This window comes from Cucurbita maxima, unplaced genomic scaffold (genome assembly GCF_002738345.1).
Source record: "Cucurbita maxima cultivar Rimu unplaced genomic scaffold, Cmax_1.0 Cma_Scf00053, whole genome shotgun sequence".
NCBI classification, from domain to species: domain Eukaryota; kingdom Viridiplantae; phylum Streptophyta; class Magnoliopsida; order Cucurbitales; family Cucurbitaceae; genus Cucurbita; species Cucurbita maxima.
Window position 1 is genome coordinate 690,202 of NW_019272069.1, and position 21,771 is coordinate 711,972.

At 36.3% G+C, this 21,771-nt stretch overlaps 2 protein-coding genes across 2 annotated transcripts; one reads left to right on the plus strand and one right to left on the minus strand.

The window, feature by feature from the left end:
• Nucleotides 1-135: 135 nt before the first annotated feature.
• On the minus strand, nucleotides 136-4,163 carry LOC111471555 (protein BOBBER 1-like). Its single transcript, XM_023117283.1, has 6 exons — nucleotides 3,671-4,163; nucleotides 2,657-2,829; nucleotides 2,510-2,558; nucleotides 2,125-2,291; nucleotides 496-579; nucleotides 136-402 (listed from the first exon to the last, which is right to left on the minus strand). Exons 1-6 carry the CDS (start codon nucleotides 4,098-4,100, stop codon nucleotides 364-366), a joined length of 942 nt encoding a protein of 313 aa, XP_022973051.1. The 5' UTR covers nucleotides 4,101-4,163; the 3' UTR covers nucleotides 136-363.
• Nucleotides 4,164-17,614: 13,451 nt separating this feature from the next.
• Nucleotides 17,615-19,915, plus strand: LOC111471488 (probable polygalacturonase). The gene is made up of 5 exons (XM_023117195.1): nucleotides 17,615-17,647; nucleotides 18,282-18,614; nucleotides 18,659-18,779; nucleotides 18,883-19,125; nucleotides 19,209-19,915. The coding sequence occupies exons 1-5, from the start codon at nucleotides 17,615-17,617 to the stop codon at nucleotides 19,913-19,915; spliced, it is 1,437 nt and encodes a 478-aa protein (XP_022972963.1).
• Nucleotides 19,916-21,771: the final 1,856 nt, after the last annotated feature.

Below are 21,771 nucleotides of genomic sequence, written 5' to 3' on the forward strand. Positions count from 1 at the left end.
AGATATGCTTGCTCATGATCCATGGGCCTTTCACTCAGACCCAACATTGATTTTTGCTGAAATAGATCTTGGAACACCATCGTAGACAGCCCATCTAAATTATCATGAAAAATAAAATGATATAACTTAATTCCGTACGTGCATCATACCAAAATCCCGATTCATTAGTTAATGAGAATATGTCCACATTGCCATTCTTAAAATCTAGAAAAGACCCTCTATCCCCTAAACATTAAGAAACCGACTCAAGAATTTGATCTCCCAAAAAGCAACCTAAACTGAACAGAAACTATAATCTTTTTTGCTTTTTCTTTAGCGGGTTCTCTTATATATGTGTTGTCGAATCAGGAAGAAAATTTCCATTTATGATAACTTTGCCCTTGAAAAGTCCATCTCCGGATGCTGCATGGGATCAATTCAGAGATTCAGTCGAGAGAATCAATAGAATATAATAAACCAAAAACAAACACATGTACACAGGTACAAATAAATCACCTCAGCCATGAACTTCTTCAGAATCTCTTGCTTCTGCATCTCATCGCTGGTTGGGAGTCCCAGAGACTTCTGCCTTTGATCGAACTGTAAAAATTTCCCCCAAGTCAAGATGAATTGATTATCAATTTATTATAAAATATATTAATATACATATAGCAACAGCTGCAACTGTACCCATCATCAATGCATAACAATATGCACTAAATAGCGAACTTAGGTAACTCAATGAATGTCAAGAGACAAGAAAGCATAATCAGGCATGATGAGTTTAGATCTATTAAACATGGTAGTTTTCAGAGGTGTCTCTGCTGATAAAAAAATAATTTTACTCACGAGCATGAATTTTTATTAGCATCAACGATGAGGGAGATGAACTCCTAGAATGATGCGGAACATGGTTAAAATTGAGATGATCTCTGCCCTTTCATCATATTGTCAAAAAAATCTAACAATATCTATATCCTTCTCTGGGGAATTTAACAGTCTTTGATAGTTGAGTTAAGACTTCTTCTGATTGTTAGAGTGACTACAATCTGCCGAAATAGAATAAATCCTTTTTCTCTTTGAGGGAAGATTGACTCTCACATGACCCACCCCAATGTCCCACTATATATATAAAATCAGGGCAGACCCATCGAGAAAGTCTTGAGGAATTTATTGAGGAAGGCCTTGATTTGGAGTCACGATCATCTAGTGAGTTGAAAAAAGTGGTCTTGCCTTCATTTCAACTTTCAAGGGGGTATTGGTATAAACAACAAGGCTGCGACTATAGGATAAAAGGTGTAGGAGATTAAGAGGATGATTGTGCTTGAAAATACTACTGAGACATACTGGTAGTAGTTGGCAAAGTGATGGAATGCTATAAGGATCACTTGGGTGGGGATATTATTGGATATTATGGGAATAACAGCAATCAGTTAGGAGTCTTTATTTTCATGATTTGTTGTAAATAGAGTAAGTCTGAAAAGATGGAGGTAAACATTTGTTCAGTGAGTCAAAGCATGAGCTAGCTTGAGTGGCATCTCAAGAGTGAGGAGAATTTAAGTGCCTGAAATTACTTGGTGGTTTACAAGTAATATCATTATCTTAAATATTTCAATATATTTGGTTTCCATACAAAGCCGCTTAAGATCCAATTCAGTCGTAAGAAACTTGAGGTTTCACATTTCTTCAGAATGGGGAAAAGAATAAGATTTAGAGAACTATTGGATGATTTGTTGATCATTTGAAAATCCCACTGAGGCGTAAAGCACAATGGGCTTAAATGTATAAAGCAATCATACGAGGTTGGTATGAAGTAACCAGAAAATTTTGGAGGAAAGTGTTTATATTGGGAGGAGGTGGTGAACTTAGCAAAATGTTATGTATCCTTTCAGTGAGGACTTCAAGTTCTTTTTGCAACTGTATTTCTGAAGATATTAACATTTATTGGGGTGATTTTCGTGAAGTCCTAGCTGGAGTGTATAAATTATTATGATTATAACTTATCACCAATACAATAGAAAACTATTTCTTGTTTCCAACTAAAAAAAAGTTGGATTCTTTATCAAAGCACAAAAATAAATATACAGGAGAATATAACAAAACTATACGTGTAATAGATATAAAATAGATGAACAAAATACATACCATCATCTTTTCAACTGTTTGTCGTGTTTCTGGATCCAAATCTGCTAGTTTGCTGTTCTCAGGTTCAACCTTCTGTGTATCAATCTCAGGATCACCTTTCACTAGGTACTTCCACCACTCCATTTGGTTGTGCTTGGTCAAAAGAATGGAGATGGTGCTCTGATCCTCTGCAAAAAGTACCAATATGAAACATGGAGCAATTAGTTAATGCAATAACTTTGATACCCAAGTGGATCACAAAAACTGCTTTCAATTAACTTTATGCATCCCTTCTTATTTATGGTATCCCCTTTTCCCAAGGACTTGAACAGCATCAAAATAAGCCATATCTAAAAGAAATTTAACATTAATCACTCTTTTATTGTGAACAGAACTCCAGAAGCACCTATGCTCCAGTAACAGTCATCTGGCTTGACAATCTGACAAAGCTCTCCCTGCAAGCAAGTGATGATAATTCAGAACTTGAAAGTATAAAAACACACTCCGTGCAAATATGCCCGTAACAGAAACAAGCTGCTGCTAACAAACATACATCTATCACTGGCGGTTGACCCTTTAGTCCAACTTTGAGATGATTCTTCTTGATCTCACACACCACAAACTTGGACTTAGTTCCTTTGGGTACAGGTACATTAACATTGACTTCTTGCAGGGTCTGTGTCCAAGAGTAGTTGTCCATATCAAGGCCATTACCTTTGTTGGGAACTGCAGATTCCATAAGTACAAACAAAGTTAAAGATGACATTTGGTTTACAAACAAAGTCTAGGGTCGATCAGGCAGTTGAACTAGACAAAAAGATTTATTTCATAAATTTGATAGGGGAAGCCTCATACTGAGTTCCAAATTCCAGAGGAATTTTAGACACCTTTAACAGACACATTATGAAAAGAAAAGACAGAAACTATCATACTGCATGATGAGATATCATGCTCAACTCAAAAGGATAAAATTCCAACTCCATATAAGAAGTCATATTTTCTACATAGTTTTCTCAACTAAAGCAGAGTTTCCACACACACACACACACATATACCCAAACAAAAGCAATATAATACCACTCAATTGACATTGAAAACACATAAGACTCGGACATAACTTCTAACCCGTGATATGGCTAGAATAGAATAGTATCCCAATTATTTCACTTCTAAACTTGAACTCAGAGCAACATTGAACAAGTATCAATACATCAGATGAATCCCGCCCTTGATTTATGGAGGGTTAATGGATTAGCCTACACCCTACTAACCAAGTAAACAAGTGGTTAACTACAAACTAGAACCATTAACCATCCGGACTAAGAGCTACAAAACTACTGCTACCAATGCTTCATCACAATGCAAATTTCCTCACTCCAATTGCTAAACCTTGCCTGTTCACTGCACTATTGACAGTATAATCTAGCCATACTTGACCGTCGAGGTTTATGAACAGACAATCATTTCAGCTCTTCAATGTTTCCCATTCCTTTACCTCTTCTAGATAGTACAATATCAATAAAGCGAATACAACACAAAATGACAAAATAAAGCACAAAATGCTCACCTCTTGGGCCATTCTCCTTGCTGTTCCCCTCCAACATCACACCCACTTTCTCTTCTGGTGGTGATGCCACAGTCTTCGTCTCCTCCTTCACAGCCTTCACCTCCTGCTTCACACTCCTCACCTCCTCCTTGATCCTCTTCTCAGCCTTCCCTTTGTGCTCAAGTGACTCCTCATGCTTCTTTCTCTTCTCCACAGCTCTGCGCACCACCATCTCAATTTCCTTCTCGGCTCTATCCCTGGAGAGAAAATCACTCTCATTGGCAAGAAAATCGAACACCTTCTCCAAAAGCCCTAGAGGGTTTGAAGGGTCAAAGTCGGCATTGAACTGAGAAGGCTTAGCAGATGAAGAAGATGATGGAGAGGAGGAGGAGAAAGGCCTTTTTGGCTTCGAGATTTCTTCCTTCTCTTCGTAGTCGGAGATAATCGCCATGGCGGGCAGACGCAGGCAGAATCAAGAAATCGCTTGAAAAGATCGGTCCTATGGAATGAGGGTTTAAGAGTAAATGCCAATGGGCAATGTATAAGGAGAACGAGAGAGAAAATGGAAAGCACTAGAAGTTCTAGAAGGTCCATTTATCTTTGACTTTGATTTTATTTATTTATTTTAATTTTGAAATTATTTCAAAAATATTAATTGAATTTTGTTCTCTAAAATGATAAATAAAAATTAACACGACATTGCAAGAATTACATGTAATATTCAAAATTAATTTAAAAATGGGGAGGTTTAGAGGGAGAGTAAAGTACCTTAAGCACGGTTTTGGAGATGAAAATGGATGGTCAGGCCAAGAAAGACGACCATGAACTCGAGATTTATAGTTGCACCACACAAATGCAAATGGATGTAGGCCTCTAACTTGCACCATGGCCCCTTGTCTAGTCGTGTAGGTATATTTTCATGAAGATGTATTGTCATAACTCTCATTTAGTTCATAAACCTTAATGGTTCATATTCTCATTTATTTTGGCTATTAACTCTCATTTAATTTATAATTATTTTGTTTCATATTCTCATTTATTAGAGTTTTTAACTTTGATTCATTTTATTTCATATTCTCATTTATTTGGTTCGTGCAGGAGAATTAGTATTATTATACCTATATAAAGTCTTGTCTAGCATTGTTTTGAGACGTGGAGTTAGAGTCATTGCCATTTTGTATTTGTCTGGTGGCATTTGGGTTTAGATGTTGAGTTATTGTCATTTTGTATGTCTAATAACATTTGTGTTAGATGTGGAGTCATGACCATTTTGTATTTGACTAGAGACAGTTGGGAGGAATTTTGTTGAGAGACTTTGTAGTGTGAGAGATGCATTTGTAAACACTTTGGTGATAGTGATTGGCTAACTCGTGGATGTAGGAGAACTTATTCTCTTCGAACCACGTAAGTCTTTGTGTCGCTTTGTTTGATTTCTATTTGTAGGTGTGTTGTTAGGATCGCACAACAACGCACACACTCGATCTAGATGAACACAAAGAACACTGGCTAAAGGATTTATATTGATGACTTCAAGTATGTTCAATAAGAGAGAATACATAAAAAAACATTTTCAAAGCTCTACAGGACGACGGAATATATATATAGTTCAGTTTACTATATATAGATTTACCAGATTTAACCATCTAGCTATACCAGATTTAACCATCTACTGTATATAGCTATTTACCCTATATAGCTTTACCAGCTTTACCAAATATAGTTTTACCGGATATAACCGTGGACCAAACTATAAATAAGAGAGCAGACTCCATAACCTAACAATTCTCCACTTGAAGACTGATCCAGTCAACCAAGAATTTCATTCTCAAACAATCACTCCACCATACATAACCTTAATTTTCCAACATCAGCACATTTTGTCAACTTGTCTGCTGGATTCTTTGCACCCTTTATCTTCTTTAAACACATATCGTCTTCTTCCACTAACCTGCAAGTGAAATGGTATCGCCTTCTAATGTGTTTTGTCATTGAATGATAGATTGAGTTTTTCACCAACTGTATGACACTTTGATTATCTGTATAAAGGATCTTCTTGCACGGCTTCCTGCCTAATTCTTCTAGATAGTCTATCATCCATATCATCTCCTTTCCAGCTTCAGCTATTGCCACGTACTCAGCTTCAGTAGATGAAAGAGCAACGTATTTCTAAAGCTTGGACATCCAACTCACTGCTGTTTCATCTATATTGTAGATATATCCAGATGTGCTCTTGCTAGAGTCTACATCTCCACTCAGATCAGCATCCACAAAACCTTGCAGAACTACTTTGCCATTGTCATAACAAAGTGAAGTATTAGATGTGCCTCTCAGATATCTTAGAAGCCACTTCACAACTTCCCAATGTTCTTTCCCTGGATTTGCCCTGTACTTGCTAACAACTCCCACGGCATGTGTTTGTTGGGTTTTATGTCCTAAAACTCAGTTTGTAAACAAAGACATTCTATTTTCAATAAAGTTATTATTGATGTTTATTCAGTAAAAATTGTTATTAAATAAAGTGAACTTTACGATTATTAATCTAAATCCAATAAACTAAGAAAACTCTGGCTATAGTATGATTACTTGAACTATATGTAGAGACATAAAAGTGGATCAAGTTCAAGTATATAGTCAAAATGATCTATAGTATAAGGATAAGGCTGAGTACCTTATTCTGGGGACACTATGGATGCGACCCACATTTGTATATGATATAAACAATGTGATCACTAAATTGTACATGTGGAGGCATGTGAGTGGGGGCGTCCTATGCAATGAGTATTGCATAAGATCGAACCATGAAGAAAATCACTCTCTCTTTATAATGTCGTTTACTGTTGAGACTGATTTTCTTTTCATTCGATGACCTAGGTAACTCGATCTTAATCCTGAGCTAACCATGAACTCCTGTTCATTCGGAATTATCCTTAGATTTGCATGGGTGAGAGTGGCTCGAGTTCGCTGGCTCAATAGTCCTCCCATTTCAGAGGTAAGACTGGGTGAATAGCTGGGGACGTGGGGTGCAAGATGGAATTCACTCCTACCCACTTTTAGGGATAGAAGAGAGGTAGTTCCCTTAAGTACTGACTCTAGGTCTTGAACAAGGGGCCCCACCCACTCATTGGCCTGAGAGGGATTTGGTTTACTGGTTGGACCACAAACCAATTGTTCATAAGAGGGTCAGTGGGACATAAGAAACAAGAAGTAACTTCAGGGGTAAAATGACTAATTGACACAGCTTTAGTTACGAACAACCTATGAAGGATCGACTTACTAATCATGGTTATATCAAATGGACAGAAATATATCTATAGTGAGGGGAGTGCAACTACTAGGCTATAGTAGAGTGTCCTAGTAGTTAACGAATGTTGGTTAACAAGGTTAATGAGTTTAACCAGTTAATCTTGGATCGTTGGAGCCCATGATCTATAGGTCCATTAGGTCCCTCTACTAGCTCATATCGGACTAAACCATAGAACAGTGTGACAAGTGAGTTCGAAGTGTTCGAATTCAAATTAAGGAATATGCGCTACATATATACGATATATTTAACTGCATTTTTGTTTTATTTACGAATTAAACAAAAAGAGAGAATTTGAGATATTTAAATAAAATCTTAGTCAATTATGTGTCGGAATTGATTGGGATTGACATTTGAATTAATATTAAATATTAATTAAATAGTTTAATTAATCATTTAATGTTACTTTAATTTGAAATTAATTATTCAAATTAATTGTTGAATTAAAATGAAGAAAGTCAAAATGTTGACTTCATTTAATGGAAAAATCCATGTTAGTGGAATTTTGAGGTGTAAAATTTGGTTTAACCAAACTTGCATGCTTGCCAAATAAACCCCACAAGTTTGAGTGGAATTTTGAGTGTCAAAATTTGGTTAACTCAAACATGCATGCTTGCCACATAATCCCAAACATTTGAGTGGAATTTTGAGTGTCAAAATTTGGCGATCTCAAATTTGCATGAACATGCAAATATGACTCTTTAAATAAAGTGATCATGGTACATAGAAGGTCTTCTTCCTTGAAAAAGACCTTGAGAAAATTCTCACAAGCTCTCTCTTCATATAACTAAATCCCTCCCAAGTTTAGTCACTCACAAGATTCCACAATCCCGTTCTAAGGCCGGAGGATAGTGGAGAAGACATTAGTGGTGGTTCGAAACCGATTCATGAGAAAAAAGGAATTTGAACTACAAAAGGTTAGTATTCAAATTTATTAAGTTTTAATACTTATGAACATGCTAGTTATTTACTATAATTGATGTTCTAAAAGTGCCTAAGATCCAAGTTGCTACCGCATGTGTTATATTAACACCATCAATTGATATCTGAGCAAGTTTTAGGCACTTTATTTACATTAATTTGATCACGGTGGGTACCATTTCATGAATGAAATTTTGTGGTTGCTAAAGTGAATGGTTTTGGTTTTGGCATTTTTTTTTTTTATGCTTCCATTTGATACAATTATTGTAATAAGCTTAATGTGTATGGGCTTTAATGAATGAAGAAAGGTCTATAATTTTTATGGAGTCATTAGAGTCCATTTTAGGTTGTAATTGATCGAAAATGGAAGAGATAGCAAGCTGAACCGAAAAAGAAGATAAAAGAGGCAGTTCGGGTGTTTTTTCTGCCTTTGGAGTTCGGTTCAACGGTTTTAAGGATTGGTTCGCCCAGTTCGTGATCCTCGGGAGCGGTTCAAGTTATTTTTAATTATTAATATAATAATTTAGTTAATTGCTTGCTTTAAAATGCCAAAACTATCCTACTTTAGTGTGTTTAATTAATTATGCATTATGAATGTATGTTTTAATTAAATAGAAAATGTATATGCATAAAGTATGTCATATAGATTTAAAATCCCACCATAGGTTAAGCATGTTTCATGCATTCCAAGTATGTTATAAGTGTTATAATGTATAGTATGCATGTTTAGGGTTCCATGAGTGATAAATATAAATTGTTATATTATTGCATGGAATAGATGATTATATAATTGTTATATAAAGCATGTTAGATGCATGTTATAGGTCATTTTCAAGGTCATAAAACGAGATAGACGTTAAAATATATAATGAAGATAAGTGCATGCTCACTTAAGGTTAAGAACCAAGCATGATCAATTTTAATAGTTAAAATAGGTCGATGTCTTGTAAAATTGTGCTTACAAGAAAGCTCACTTGGCACGATTTTGTCTAAGGCTGGAGGTACTTAAGTTGACGGTTTACGAAACACCTACTACCTGGAGATCGGACCAGTACTTGAGCTTAGTTAGGCTATTTTTATGAGCATGCTTGAGTGATGTAAGTTTTGGAAAAATCACCTAGACTTAGGTTATATTTAATTAGTCGAAATATACCTAAGTAATGAGTATACCCAACCGTCTAAAATACTTAGTGGGAGGAAAAAGGTATATGAGATACATCGTTTTCCTTTTCACGCTTTCTGAAAAATTCACACCGTGAGATTCATGCTCGGCCTCGTGTCGCCCTAGGAGCGTCCTCCATTCGGAAGGTGTTTGCATGAGTCAATAACAAGGTGAATAGAGAAAGTATTTATAGTAAGTGGAGGAAGGAAGTATATCAACACGTCCTATGGTCTCCACCACTAGGTTGCACCGTGATATTCCCATGTTCCGCCTGCATGTTGCCCTAGAGCAACTACCCATTCGGAGGGTCGTAACATTGGAGTCGAAACAACGCAAACTCCAGAAATGGATAGGATTTCTTAGGTCCATTCCCAACTTTGGCTTTTTCATTCGATAGCGTTGTTGGGACCGATCTATGAGGTCTAAAATTTGTGGGTCACACTTGCGAAGAATTACTAAGAGTTAGTATATTCTTGACCGAAATAGCGATAACTAGAACACTATAGGAACAAGAGTTATTCTAGGATTAATGTTTAAGTCAAGAATGTTTTGGTTTAGTGAATGAGTGAATCTGCCCCTCGGTAGCAGTTGCTCTAACTCACTAAAGTATCGTTGCAAATTAATATTTTTTTGGTATATTATTACATTTGCTAAAACTGATTGGATTAAACAGGATTAAGTCAAATCACTAATAGAATTTTCTTTATATCACAGCATAACAAACTCAATAGTACAATTACTCGCTTCTGAGAAATTAAACGGCGACAATTACGCAACTTGGAAATCAAACCTAAACACAATACTGGTAATTGATGATTTAAGGTTTGTTTTAACTGAGAAATGTCCTCCAAACCCCAGCTCAAATGCAAACCGTACAGTTCGGGATGCGTATGACAGATGAATAAAGGCAAATGACAAAGCCTGAGTGTACATTCTAGCTAGCATATCTGATGTTTTGGCTAAGAAACACGATGTTATGGGTACTGCTAAAGAGATTATGGAATCTCTAAAAGGGATGTTTGGACAACTGTCCTTCTCCCTTCGACATGAAGCCATAAAATACATTTTCAACTGCCGTATGAAAGAAAGAACCTCAGTTAGAGAACATGTCCTGGACATGATGGTCAATTTCAATGTGGCAGAAGAAAATGAAGCTGTCATTGATGAGAAGAGTCAAGTCAGTTTTATCATGGAGTCTCTTCCGAAGAGCTTCTTCCAGTTCCGCACAAATGTGGTGATGAACAAAATACATATAACTTGACTGCTCTTCTCAATGAGTTACAAACTTATCAATCCCTCTTAACAAACAAGGGACGTACAAGAGAAGCAAATGTTGCTATCTCCAAGAAATTACAACGAGGATCGTCCTCCAAAAATAAGTCTAAACCTTCAACTTCTAAAAGTGTTTTTGATGAAGAAGAAGGGTAAAGGGAAAAATAAGATTCCTACTAACCACAAACACAAGGCTCAAAAGACAGATAAAGAAAAATGTTTTCATTGCAACGAAAATGGGCACTAGAAGAGAAACTGCCCAAAATACCTTGCAGAAAAGAAAGCTGAAAAGACACAACAAGGTAAATATGATTTACTCGTTGTAGAAATATGTTTAGTAGAGTATGATAACTCAACTTGGATACTTGATTCAGGGGCAACTAATCATATTTGTTCTTTTTACCAGGAACCTAGCTCTTGGAGAATGCTTGCGGACGACGAGATAACACTCAGGGTTGGAACAGGAGAGGTTGTCTCAGCAAGATCAGTAGGAAATTTAAAATTGTTTTTTTGGAGATAGATTCATTATATTAGATAATGTGCTTTTTGTTTCAGGAATGAAAAGAAATCTAATATCTATCTCTTATTTATTAGAACAATTGTATAAAGTATCTTTTGAAATCAATGAACTGTTCATTTTCAAAAGAGGTATTCATATTTGTTCTGCAAAACTAGAAAACAACTTATATATGTTAAAATTGAGCAAAACAAAAGCTATTTTAAATACCGAGATGTTTAAAACAGTTGAAACTCAAAATAAACGACAAAAGATTTCTCCTAATACCTACCTTTGGCACTTAAGACTAGACCACATTAATCTCAATAGGATTGAAAGATTGGTTAAAAGAGGACTTCTAAATAAGTTAGAAGATAACTCTTTACCTCCATGTGAGTCTTGTATTGAAGGTAAAATGACTAAACGATCGTTTTTCGAAAAAGGTTATAGAGCCAAAGAAAAACTCGTGTATACAGATCTCTGTGGATCAATGAATATCTATCTGGTGCTCTAATAGTTCTGGATGATCTCCTCAACACCTGCTTAGGTGTAACTTGCTCCACGTCTGGTTCTTCAGCAATAGGATCAGAAGTTTCTTGAGCTTCTGTTGTAACATCACTGCGTGAATTTTCTTGCCACTCAAGTTCAACTCCCACTTGCTTCGTAGTCTCAAAGTTTATCTTCTTTCTGTCATTGTCCAGGACATTTTCATCAAAGGTCGCATCGCAGTGTCTTAGGATTTTCATATTTTCTCATCCCAAAACCTGTACTTGAACATGTCAGAGCCATAACCTATGAAGTAGCATTTCACAGCCTTAAAATCAAGTTTATCTCTCTTCTCTAGATCAACATGAACATACGCAGTACAACCAAAAGTTCTCAAGTGAGAGTACTTGAGTTCTTTTCTTGTCCATACTTCTTCGGGCAATTTGAACTTCAAGGGTACTAACGATCCTCTACTAATCAAATATGCTGCTGTGTTCACAACATCAGTCTAGAATGTCTTTGGTAGTCCAGAATGAATCCTCATGCTTCTTGCTCGCTCATTCAATGTTCTGTTCATTCTTTCTGCCATACCATTTTGTCTTGCCTTACCGGGAATTGTTCTTATTAATCTAATTTCCTCAGCAGCACAAAATGCTCTGATTTGTTGTACTCTCCTCCATTGTTAGACCTCAGGCATTTGATCTTCAAGCCGATCTGATTTTCAACTTTAGCTTCCCACTTCTTGAAGGTGGTAAACACATCTGACTTGTGTTTCAGAAAGTAAGCCCATACCTTCCTGCTGAAGTCATCGATGAAGGTGACGTAGTACCTTGATCCACCAAGTGATGAAACTGGAGATGATTCCCAAACGTCTGTGTGAACCATCTCCAACCGCACTTTCTTCGGTTCTCTGGCAGCCATTGTGAAACTAACTCGTTTCTGTTTACCCATAACACAGCTCTCACAAAGACCCACATCAACAGATTTTAAGCCTTCTAAAGCTTCTTTTTCAGTCAGCATCTTCATTCATTTGACGCTCATATGTCCAAGTCTATTGTGCCATAGACTTGAATTGGAAGCACTCTCAGTAGCAGCATTCATGTTTATACACTCTGCAGTAGTATATAAGGTTCCGAATTTTGTGCCACGTGCAACTACCATGGCGCCCTTCACAATCTTCCACGAACTCTTTCCAAACTTTGCTGCATAGCCTGTGCTATCCAACTGACCAATAGAGATCAGGTTCTTCTTGAGACCAGGAATGTATCTGACATCTTGTAATGTCCGTTGATTTCCTGCTGGAGTTTGTATGGAGACATCTCCCTTCCCTTCAATCTCCAAGGTTTTGTTGTCGGCAAGATACACCTTTCCGAAATTTCTTAATTTGAAATTTCGAAACAATTCCTTATATTTAGAGACAAATCGAACGATGCACCTGAATCCAAAATCCAGGAATCAACTAGGCTATCCACACTAAGGATTAAAATGTCTTCAATATCTTCTATTGTATATATAGAATCATCATCATCTTCAGATTTATGATTCTGCTTCTTCTTCAGTTTTGTACAGTCTGTTCGAAAGTGTTTTTTTCCCCCACAGCTCCAACACGTTACGTTGGGTTTGTTTGAAGATTTTCCCCCATTCTTTGATTTTGATCGCCCATGTTTGTTTGAGCTTTTGATTTACTTCTTCCCCTTCGATCAACACTGAGAACATTGCCTGATGAATCTCCAGTTTCTCGTTTGCGAATATTTTCGCTAAGAACTACATCTCGAATTTCATCAAACTTCAGTTTATCAGATCCTCGGGAACTGCTGATTGCGGCAACAACAGTATCCCATGACTCGGGTAAAGATGACATCAAAATCAACGCTTTAATTTCATCTTCGAAATTAATTTCCACCGAACTCAGTTGACTTACGACCATATTGAATTCATTTATATGATCAGCAACAGATCCATCTTCAGACATCTGTAGATTGAACAATCTCTGCATCAAATACACCTTGTTCATAGTCGACGGTTTTTCATACATATTTGACAGCGCCTTCAATAGATCTGACGTTGTCTTCTCCTTGATAATGTTGAACGCCACGTTTCTGGATAGCGTCAACCGAATCAGCTCAAGGCTTGTCGATCCTTGAGCTTCCACTGTTCCGTGGTCATGGTATTCAGCTTCGCCCCCAACAGGGGTTCGTGAAGATCTTTCTGGTATAGATAATCTTCAATCTGCATCTTCCAGAAACCGAAATCGGATCCATCGAACTTCTCAATTCCAATCTTTGAACTTTCCATCTTCACAGATCGTGGTGAATTTCGCCTAGCTCTAATACCAGTTGTTGGGATCGCACAACAACGCACACACTCGATCTAGATGAACACAAAGAACAAGATAGCAAAAATTCAAGGAGAACACTGGCTAAAGGATTTATATTGATGACTTCAAGTATGTACAGTAAAAGAGAATACAGAGAATACAGAAAGTATATTTTCAAAGCTCTATCGGACGAGATGTATATATATATAGTTCATTTTACTATATATAGCTTTACCAGATTTAACCATCTACTGTATATAGCTATTTACCATATATAGCTTTCCCGGATATAACTTTACCAAATATAACTTTACCAGATATAACCATTGACCAAGCTATAAATAAGAGAGTAGACTCCATAACCTAACATGTGTGAGTGCAATGATCTTGTTTCCACGGCTTCCGCTACAACAATTGGGTATCATAACATTTTTTGGTTCTGGCATTTTGTACAACACAGTCTTCGGTTGCGGCGAGTATCAACATCTCAAGTGGGCATGTGAATCTTACTATAACTTTTGGTGCTCTTCTTGGACAATATGTAGTTGACATACAAAAGTATCATGTTCATATGGATAAAGTTGAGTGACTTATCTTGTTAGCACTATTGATACGACTCACTTTATAATTGTTACAAATTATTTGATTCAAATCGTTTACGTAGAAGAATGTTATTGGGGTATCGGATACAATGAGTTTATATAAGACTAGATCACAAAATATTTAATCTCTCTTTATAAATCCGTTAATTGAGAAGATTAATATTTCACAATATAATTATATACGACTCGATCTTAATCCTGAGTGAGCAATGAACACTTGCATGTGAGGATTTGTCCAGAAGATTAATATTTTACAATATAATCATATACGACTCTATCTTAATCCTGAGTGAGCAATGAACTCTTGCATGTGAGGATTTGTCATTTGATTTATATGAGTGGGAATGACTTTGGTAGACGATTCACTATGCCAAACATTTTGGAGACTTGACCAAACAAGGAGATGAAAACATATGACACAACTGTAATTACAAACAACTTGTGAATCATTGAATTGCTTATAAGGATTATATCAATGGACACGATTTGTCCTATACATTAGAGTTAAACTATAGGTCTGACCTATCTGTTAATAAATGAAATTGATTAATTAAAAAGTTCAATTAATTAATTTTGTATAATTGCAACATATATTGGAAGGCCATAAAGTTCCCTTGCTAGTTCAATAACACTAAAAGATTCAAGATTCAAGATTCAATTTAGGTGGAAAGAAATTTTGAAGGGTTCGAAATATTAAAAACTCAATTTTTTTTCCTTTTAAAATCAAACTTCTATGATTTTATGGAAGGTCGTCGAAATCGAATTTGAATTTTAGAGTTTTTCTTGGATTTAAGTTCTACACAAGTTTCATGAAAGAATTCAGAGTTGATTCAGACCAGAAGGTGGCATTTCGACGAACGTCCTGAAAATGAAAATTTTGGTAAGTTTTTAGTTTTTTATGATCTTTGGACTCAATTAATTTTGTACAGAGAAAGTTATAAAAATTTATATAAAATAGAAAAGAATAAAAAATTGGTTAGGAAATAAAAAAAATTTGACGTAGGACTCGAATGTGAAGGTGATAGCTCGTAAGAGGTGTTTTTGCGCTGTTTGACCTTCATTTATCAGCTATTCATTCAAATTTTACTAACCCTAAATTTACTTGAATTAGGACTTATAAGAGAAATTTCAGAAGGTTTGGAGTTCCTAGCATGTGGAAAAGCTAATTTGGGAAGTCACACGTCATCTAGTCATCCAAGTAAGTCACCACATGGATTTTATGAAAGTAATATTTGTAGGAATTTCTAGGATGTGTTAGCCTGCGAGCATTTCTTATCTTAGGTGGTTAGAAAATGCATGTTATGGACCTCAGAAGGGAGTTTTTGGATGAGTATGTATTGTATGTATGTTATGGTAAAATTACCATTATGTCCCTAGGTTGAGATTTCCGAGAAGCCTGTTATTTTATATATTATGAAAAGCTAGAAACAGGAATTGCAAGACTAAAATAGGAGTTGGGCAACATGGATGAGTATGTTATGCATGATGTAAGAAATGACCAAAATGTCCCTATGATGAGATTTGTGATAATGTTGTTTTATATGTTTTCCGCTGTGTTGAAAAGGAGGATGAACTATTGTAATCTATGCTTCGAGTGATTGATGGATGTTATCTCCCTGCTTAGCATGTTTGCTTGTATGTATGCATGATATAGTTTGTGTTAGCTCCAGGTGTTTGACTATGTATTCTTCCTGTAAAACGTGTTTATCTGCACAGAGCTAGGGCGTTAGAGTTTGGTTGGCTAGATGATGACCCTAGACTGGATGCCTCAGATGATGACCCAATTGAGCACCTTAGGATTGTGAGCGACGGTTAGAGGGTCTAGACTCTAGTGCTCTAAGACTAAGAAAGACTCGAGATGTCGGAGTAGAGCAACCTAGAGCCAAAATTTCCCATTAATCCACCTAGCCACCTTAGGAATCCAATAAACCTCCTCGGCTCCCAAATGTGACCAAGGAAAAGTTCAAATTATGGATTACATGCTTAGGTGATCGATAGGTATATCTCCCTAATAAAGCATGCATGAGAGGACTTAGTTAAGATTAAGGCACTACAGCTAGTGCAGTTTACACGATAACCTAGGTCAAAACATTTCCAGTAGACCCATAACCTCAGGATCACGAGTGGAGATTAGAAGTTTAGACCTGAGTGTACCTAGACACTTGGTTTAGACCTAAGTGTACCTAGAGATTTGGATTATCCTTAAGGAGCTAAGCTCGAGCGTCTATATCAGTGTGAATAGTGTCACTAATTTGTCCACTACCCTTTTTTCTCTAGTACTATACCATCGAGACTCTACTCTGTTTTTCATACTGTGGAGCTAAGCGTCACCGCTTAGGGTAATGTGACACGTGCCTCAACGTAGTAGAAATGACCAAGGGTCTCTTGAACATGACCTTTTTGTTGTAAATCTGTCCCTAAGCTTGGGAGCGTGGGACCACATAGGATGACCTAGTAGTTGATCGGTACATAGAGGATTGTGGTCCCGTGGGAGGGCTCGTCAGCTAACCTCTATGGATGATGTTCAGATTCAAATCCAACCATACTATCTCGCAGTTTATAAGATCGCGCTTTAACCCAGTACACTAGTCATTTACTGCATGAGCAAGCCAAGCCACCTAAGTCGTAGAAAAGAAAGATTGGGAAACTAGCATATACCCCTAGGGGTACGCTTCAGTTTAGAGACCCGCTCGAAACATCAGGGTACCCAATTACTCAAATAGCAGTGTAGCCTAGGCCGACTTCTTAGAGTCCTGAGTAAAGCCCATACATACTTACTAGGTTAAGGATGCGATGAGAGCCTACAAATAGGTTGCTTATTAAGTATTTTTATACTCACCCTTCTCCCTCTCTTTTTCGGGTGTTTGAAGTGGTGGGATGAGGTGGAGGAGCATTGAGAGCGGTGTGGTTAAAGAGGGGTCATTTTGGAGTGTTACTCCATTTTTACATTTTGGAGACTTTTATATTTTGTTTTATAATTGTATTCCAAACTTAGTTTCCGTTTGTAATATTTTGAACCGCACGTCTTATAATTGTATTTAATTTGAGATTTTTTTTTTTGATTTAAATTTTATTCAATTTTTTTATCTTCCATTTTATTTATATTATTGTTTTTTTTGCTCGTCTTTTTAGTCTCGATTCGAGTTTCGAAGCCTCAAAAATTGGATCGTGACAATTACTCCAGATTCGGGAGCGTTTCCCAATCCCTTTAAGTTTCTCTATGCTCAAACCTCTCAACCCTCATTCGATCGTTTTACTTTTATGTGTTTTTAACTGAGATCAAGAGAGAAAACAGAGAGGGTTTTGAGAAGAAAATCGTGGGTTTCTACTTCACAAAGATTGTTGATTTTTGGGGGTTTAGAAAGTATTTCGGAAGTGTTATACTAAAACTTCAAAAGGCAAACCCCTATGGAGGCTGAAGAAACGTCGTCGGAACCGTCGGTATTCTCGTCGGAACACGTAGAGGAATTTCCTTCCACCTTTATAGTCATAACACTCACATTCCATGCATAGTTAGTGTGTCATAACATAGCAACATCAAGGTCATAAGTGTATTCATCAGCTTAGCTTAATCGATCGAACCATAAAATATTTAAGTAGTAATTTATTAAAAAAAATTGTATTTAGTAAAAATAAAATTTTAATAATTTATTTTTAAATATGAATTTAATTGTTTGATCCCATTCTTAGGGGTAATTATTTTAAAACCACGATACTTACCCTAAGATTTATAAAACAATTTTAAAAAAACAAAGAAAGAACCAAAACAAGATGCCAAATTTAAAAACCTTACCCTCTTTATGTTTTTTTACACGTGTGTTGTCATTCTTTACAACGTTGTATTGTCCTTTATTTTACTATTATTCTTGTAAATTCAACGGTTACATTTACAACCTAATTTTCACCCTTAATAAATTCCTTTCCTATTTTTAATTCCTAAATTATTCTATAAAAATTTTCCCTCATAAAAACGAACGTAACAAAAGATGAACCAATAAACTCAACTTCATTTTCCACCATTATTTTTTTTAGAAACAAAATGAAATCGAATCGTCTTTTGTGTTTTTTCGGACAGGTTATCGCAATGAGAATCTCGACTATGATTGTATTGGTGAACTTAGCCACCATGGACGCCATGAATCCGCGTCTGAGTTCGAACTCTGTGGAATTTCAGGCGATCAATTGCCGAAAATACTTGACGTTGCTGACAGAGTTTGACAACGTCAGTGATGGAGTAACTTCAAATACTCATGCGTTCCGGCAAGCGATTGAACATCTCAGCACACTGGCAGCGGATGACGGTGCACAATTGGTCGTACCTCCAGGAAAATGGCTGACAAGAAGTTTTAACCTGACAAGCCATTTCACACTTTTTATTGAGAAAGAAGCTACAATTCTTGCATCACATGCTAAAACTTAGTTAGATTTGTTTTTCATAATCTAACGGTGCAGAATGAATCAGAATGGCCACTTGTGAAAGTTCTCCCATCTTATGGGAGGAGAAGGGATGCCCGTGGTGGACGGTACAACAGCCTCGTCTTTGGAACTAATCTTACCAATGTTGTTATCACATGTGGTTTTTTTTTTTTCTTTACCTTTTAACATTTTTTTTTAAAAAAAAAACATGGTTAGAAATAATTATAGAGAAATAAAATTGGATTGGTGACATGGTGTAGGTAACAACGACACGATTGATGGACAGAGATCTTATTGGTGGGATAAATTTCACAAAGGGGAGCTCAACGTAACACGACCATACATGATCAAGATCATGTACTCTGATCAAATCCAAATCTCAGATCTCACTTTAATCAACTCTCCTTGGTTCGTCCATCCAGTCTATAGTAGGAATGTGATTATCCAAGGGCTCACCATCTTGGCTCCAGTCACTGTACCCAACACTGACGGAATCGATCCAGGTTCCCTACTTCTTCACCTTCAAAATCTTGGGCTTCTTTTTTTTCCATCATCCCTCTACTTAATTCTCCATTCAATTTCACAGATTCCTATTCCAACACTCGAATAGAAGACTGCTACATCGTTTCTGGTGACGATTGCATCGCCATTAAGAGCGGATGGGACGAATATGGTATCAAATTTGGAATGCTGATCGAGGACCTCGTCATTCGTCACCTCACTTGCATCTCACCAGATTCCGCAAGTATCGCCCTTGGTAGCGAAATGTCCGGCGAAATCCGTAACGTTAGGATTGAAAACGTCACTGCAATCAACACAGAATCTGCTGTCAGAATCAAAACCGCTCGAGAACGTGGCGGCTTCGTCAAGGACATTTTCGTCCAAAGAATGTTTCTATCCATGATGAAATATGTCTTTTGGATTGCTGAAGACTACAAAGATCATGCGAATGATAAATTCGATCCCTCGGCGTTGCCAGAGATTAAGAACATTAATTACAGAGACGTGGTGGCCGAGAATGTTACAATGTTGACAAATTTGGCGGGAATTTCAGGAGATTCATTCACAGATATATGTGTTTCGAATGTGAAGATTGGATTGTTGAAGAAGTCTAAAAAGTTGCAGTGGAACTGTATTGAAATTGAGGGATTTAGTAGTGATGTCGATCCGCCGCCATGTGCTTCGCTGGCTAAGGCAGCAAAAAGCATTGGAGGTGACTTTCGTGAGGATCCGCTGCTAATTGAGAATGTTCAATTGAAGTCATGCTCAGTTGAAATTTCTCCTTTGTCCTAATTTTTTTTTTTTTTTTTTTAATTATGTGAAATAAATGGTAGTGAGAAATATTTAGCAACTATGAAACTAACTTTTATAAAATGGTACATGGTTATGTGCATTTTCATGACATCATAGCTTTTTTATGAGACATGCTTACGTGTACATGACATATCTTTCATTCTTATCATACATGTCCCATCCATAGGCATAATTAAGAACATGATATCATAAGATATATAGGGTCGCATACTAGAATTACATGATAAGACAACCGAACGATCCAAGCTTTTGTTGAAACAATAACCCTTGAATCAAAGTAATTAACACCTCCTTATACAAAATTCGGATCATCCAAGAGATAATTAGATTACCTCTTACGATTGAAGATCTATTCTAATTTGAGTCACTCTACAGTCGAATTTGATCAAGACTTGATTGAATGATTCAGATGCAATTCTATCACAAGAATTGTTTGAAACTTAGAAATGACAAAATTGATACTCGAATTTCTAAGGGAAACGTCTCAATTTGAGATCTGAATTACATTCATCGAATCTCATTTTTACATAACATATTGTGGGTATTTATAGTCTAAAAAAAAACGTTTGTAGCTGGTATTTATTCCCAAACTCCTTTAATCTCCACGAAAGACGAAGTCAAATTGACCATTTGACCCTTACATAATTTATGAAATTAAAAATAATACTTTCCAACAAATAAAAGGTTGATGTGCTTGAGTGGCTAGGAAAATAGATTTAAAATCAATTGTGCCTTGTTCTTGACACACGGACCTTGTTCTCGACATTTTTTAATCTTCTTATGTATGTACATGTATCACACAATTCCTCCGACTTAACTCGAGGTGTCCTAGCAATAAGTCCACTTACCTTGTTAGCCTAAGCTAAAGCCCACTTACCTTCTTAGCCTAAGTCGAAGTCACTAAAAAAAAAAACGTGTTAGAAGTAAGTTTTTAGTTTAGATTCAAAGTCATTTTATTTTTAAGGTTCTTCAAACTACTAGAGTTTAACCCATATCGTTGTTGTAAGAAAAAGACTTTAGTTCGATTGAAAGACTAAATGTGTGACACCCAAGTAAAAGAGCAGTACATGAATGAACCAAAATCGCATTCGAACGAGAGGGATCCTAGAATTGAATGATTAAAAAGGTTTAAAAGAATTGAAAGTTACTACGTATACTAACATGGTGCACATTCCTTTTCGGTGGCTTAATCATAGGAAACCCATGGTTAAGCTTATTTCATATGAGTGAAAACATAACATGTTGTAAAGACTCGTGTTGATCTGCGAGAATAGTTTTCATTCTTAGAAGCGTAAAGTAAGTAATCTAACCATATCCTATAGGATTATAGATAGAGTGGCCCTAGTAAAGTTAATGTAGCCCATGTCACAATTACATGGGGTTACTTGAACACGTGTTCATATACACATGGGTGTTTCCACTAGACCACATTAGTTTTGTTCGTTAAGACGGAAGATTCATCTATGTTGTTTCACATCGATCATCAGAATTTGATTACCGTAAGCGCGAGGAACAAGTAGCTTCTCGACATAACAAGGATTCTCGTAAATATAGATTTACTAGCTAAGAAGGTTAATATCATAAAGATTACCTCCACGACCAGGCATGAACATAATGAATTTACTGTAATAGCCCTTTTCAATTTTCCGAATGGTTTATTATTGGTGTGTTGAGAATTGGGTCAAGCCCAGTTATGAACTACATGGACTTGGGCTTCAAGGTCATAGGATGTAGTACTAGTTTTTTTTTTTTTTTTTTTTTTTTTTTTTTTTTTTTTTTTTTTTTTTTTTTTTTTTTTTTTTTTTTTTTTTTTTTTTTTTTTTTTTTTTTTTTTT

Excerpts from the sequence above, each read along its gene's own strand:
- LOC111471555 (XM_023117283.1), bottom strand. The coding sequence starts at position 4,100 with ATGGCGATTATCTCCGACTACGAAGAGAAGGAAGAAATCTCGAAGCCA. Across the intron at positions 2,830-3,670 it reads CAAGGAGAATGGCCCAAGAG|TTCCCAACAAAGGTAATGGC; the intron begins GTGAGCATTTTG and ends TGGAATCTGCAG. Across the intron at positions 580-2,124 it reads AAACAGTTGAAAAGATGATG|TTCGATCAAAGGCAGAAGTC; the intron begins GTATGTATTTTG and ends AAATTTTTACAG.
- LOC111471488 (XM_023117195.1), top strand. The coding sequence starts at position 17,615 with ATGGAGGCTGAAGAAACGTCGTCGGAACCGTCG. Across the intron at positions 18,615-18,658 it reads CTACAATTCTTGCATCACAT|AATGAATCAGAATGGCCACT; the intron begins GCTAAAACTTAG and ends CTAACGGTGCAG. Across the intron at positions 18,780-18,882 it reads TACCAATGTTGTTATCACAT|GTAACAACGACACGATTGAT; the intron begins GTGGTTTTTTTT and ends GACATGGTGTAG.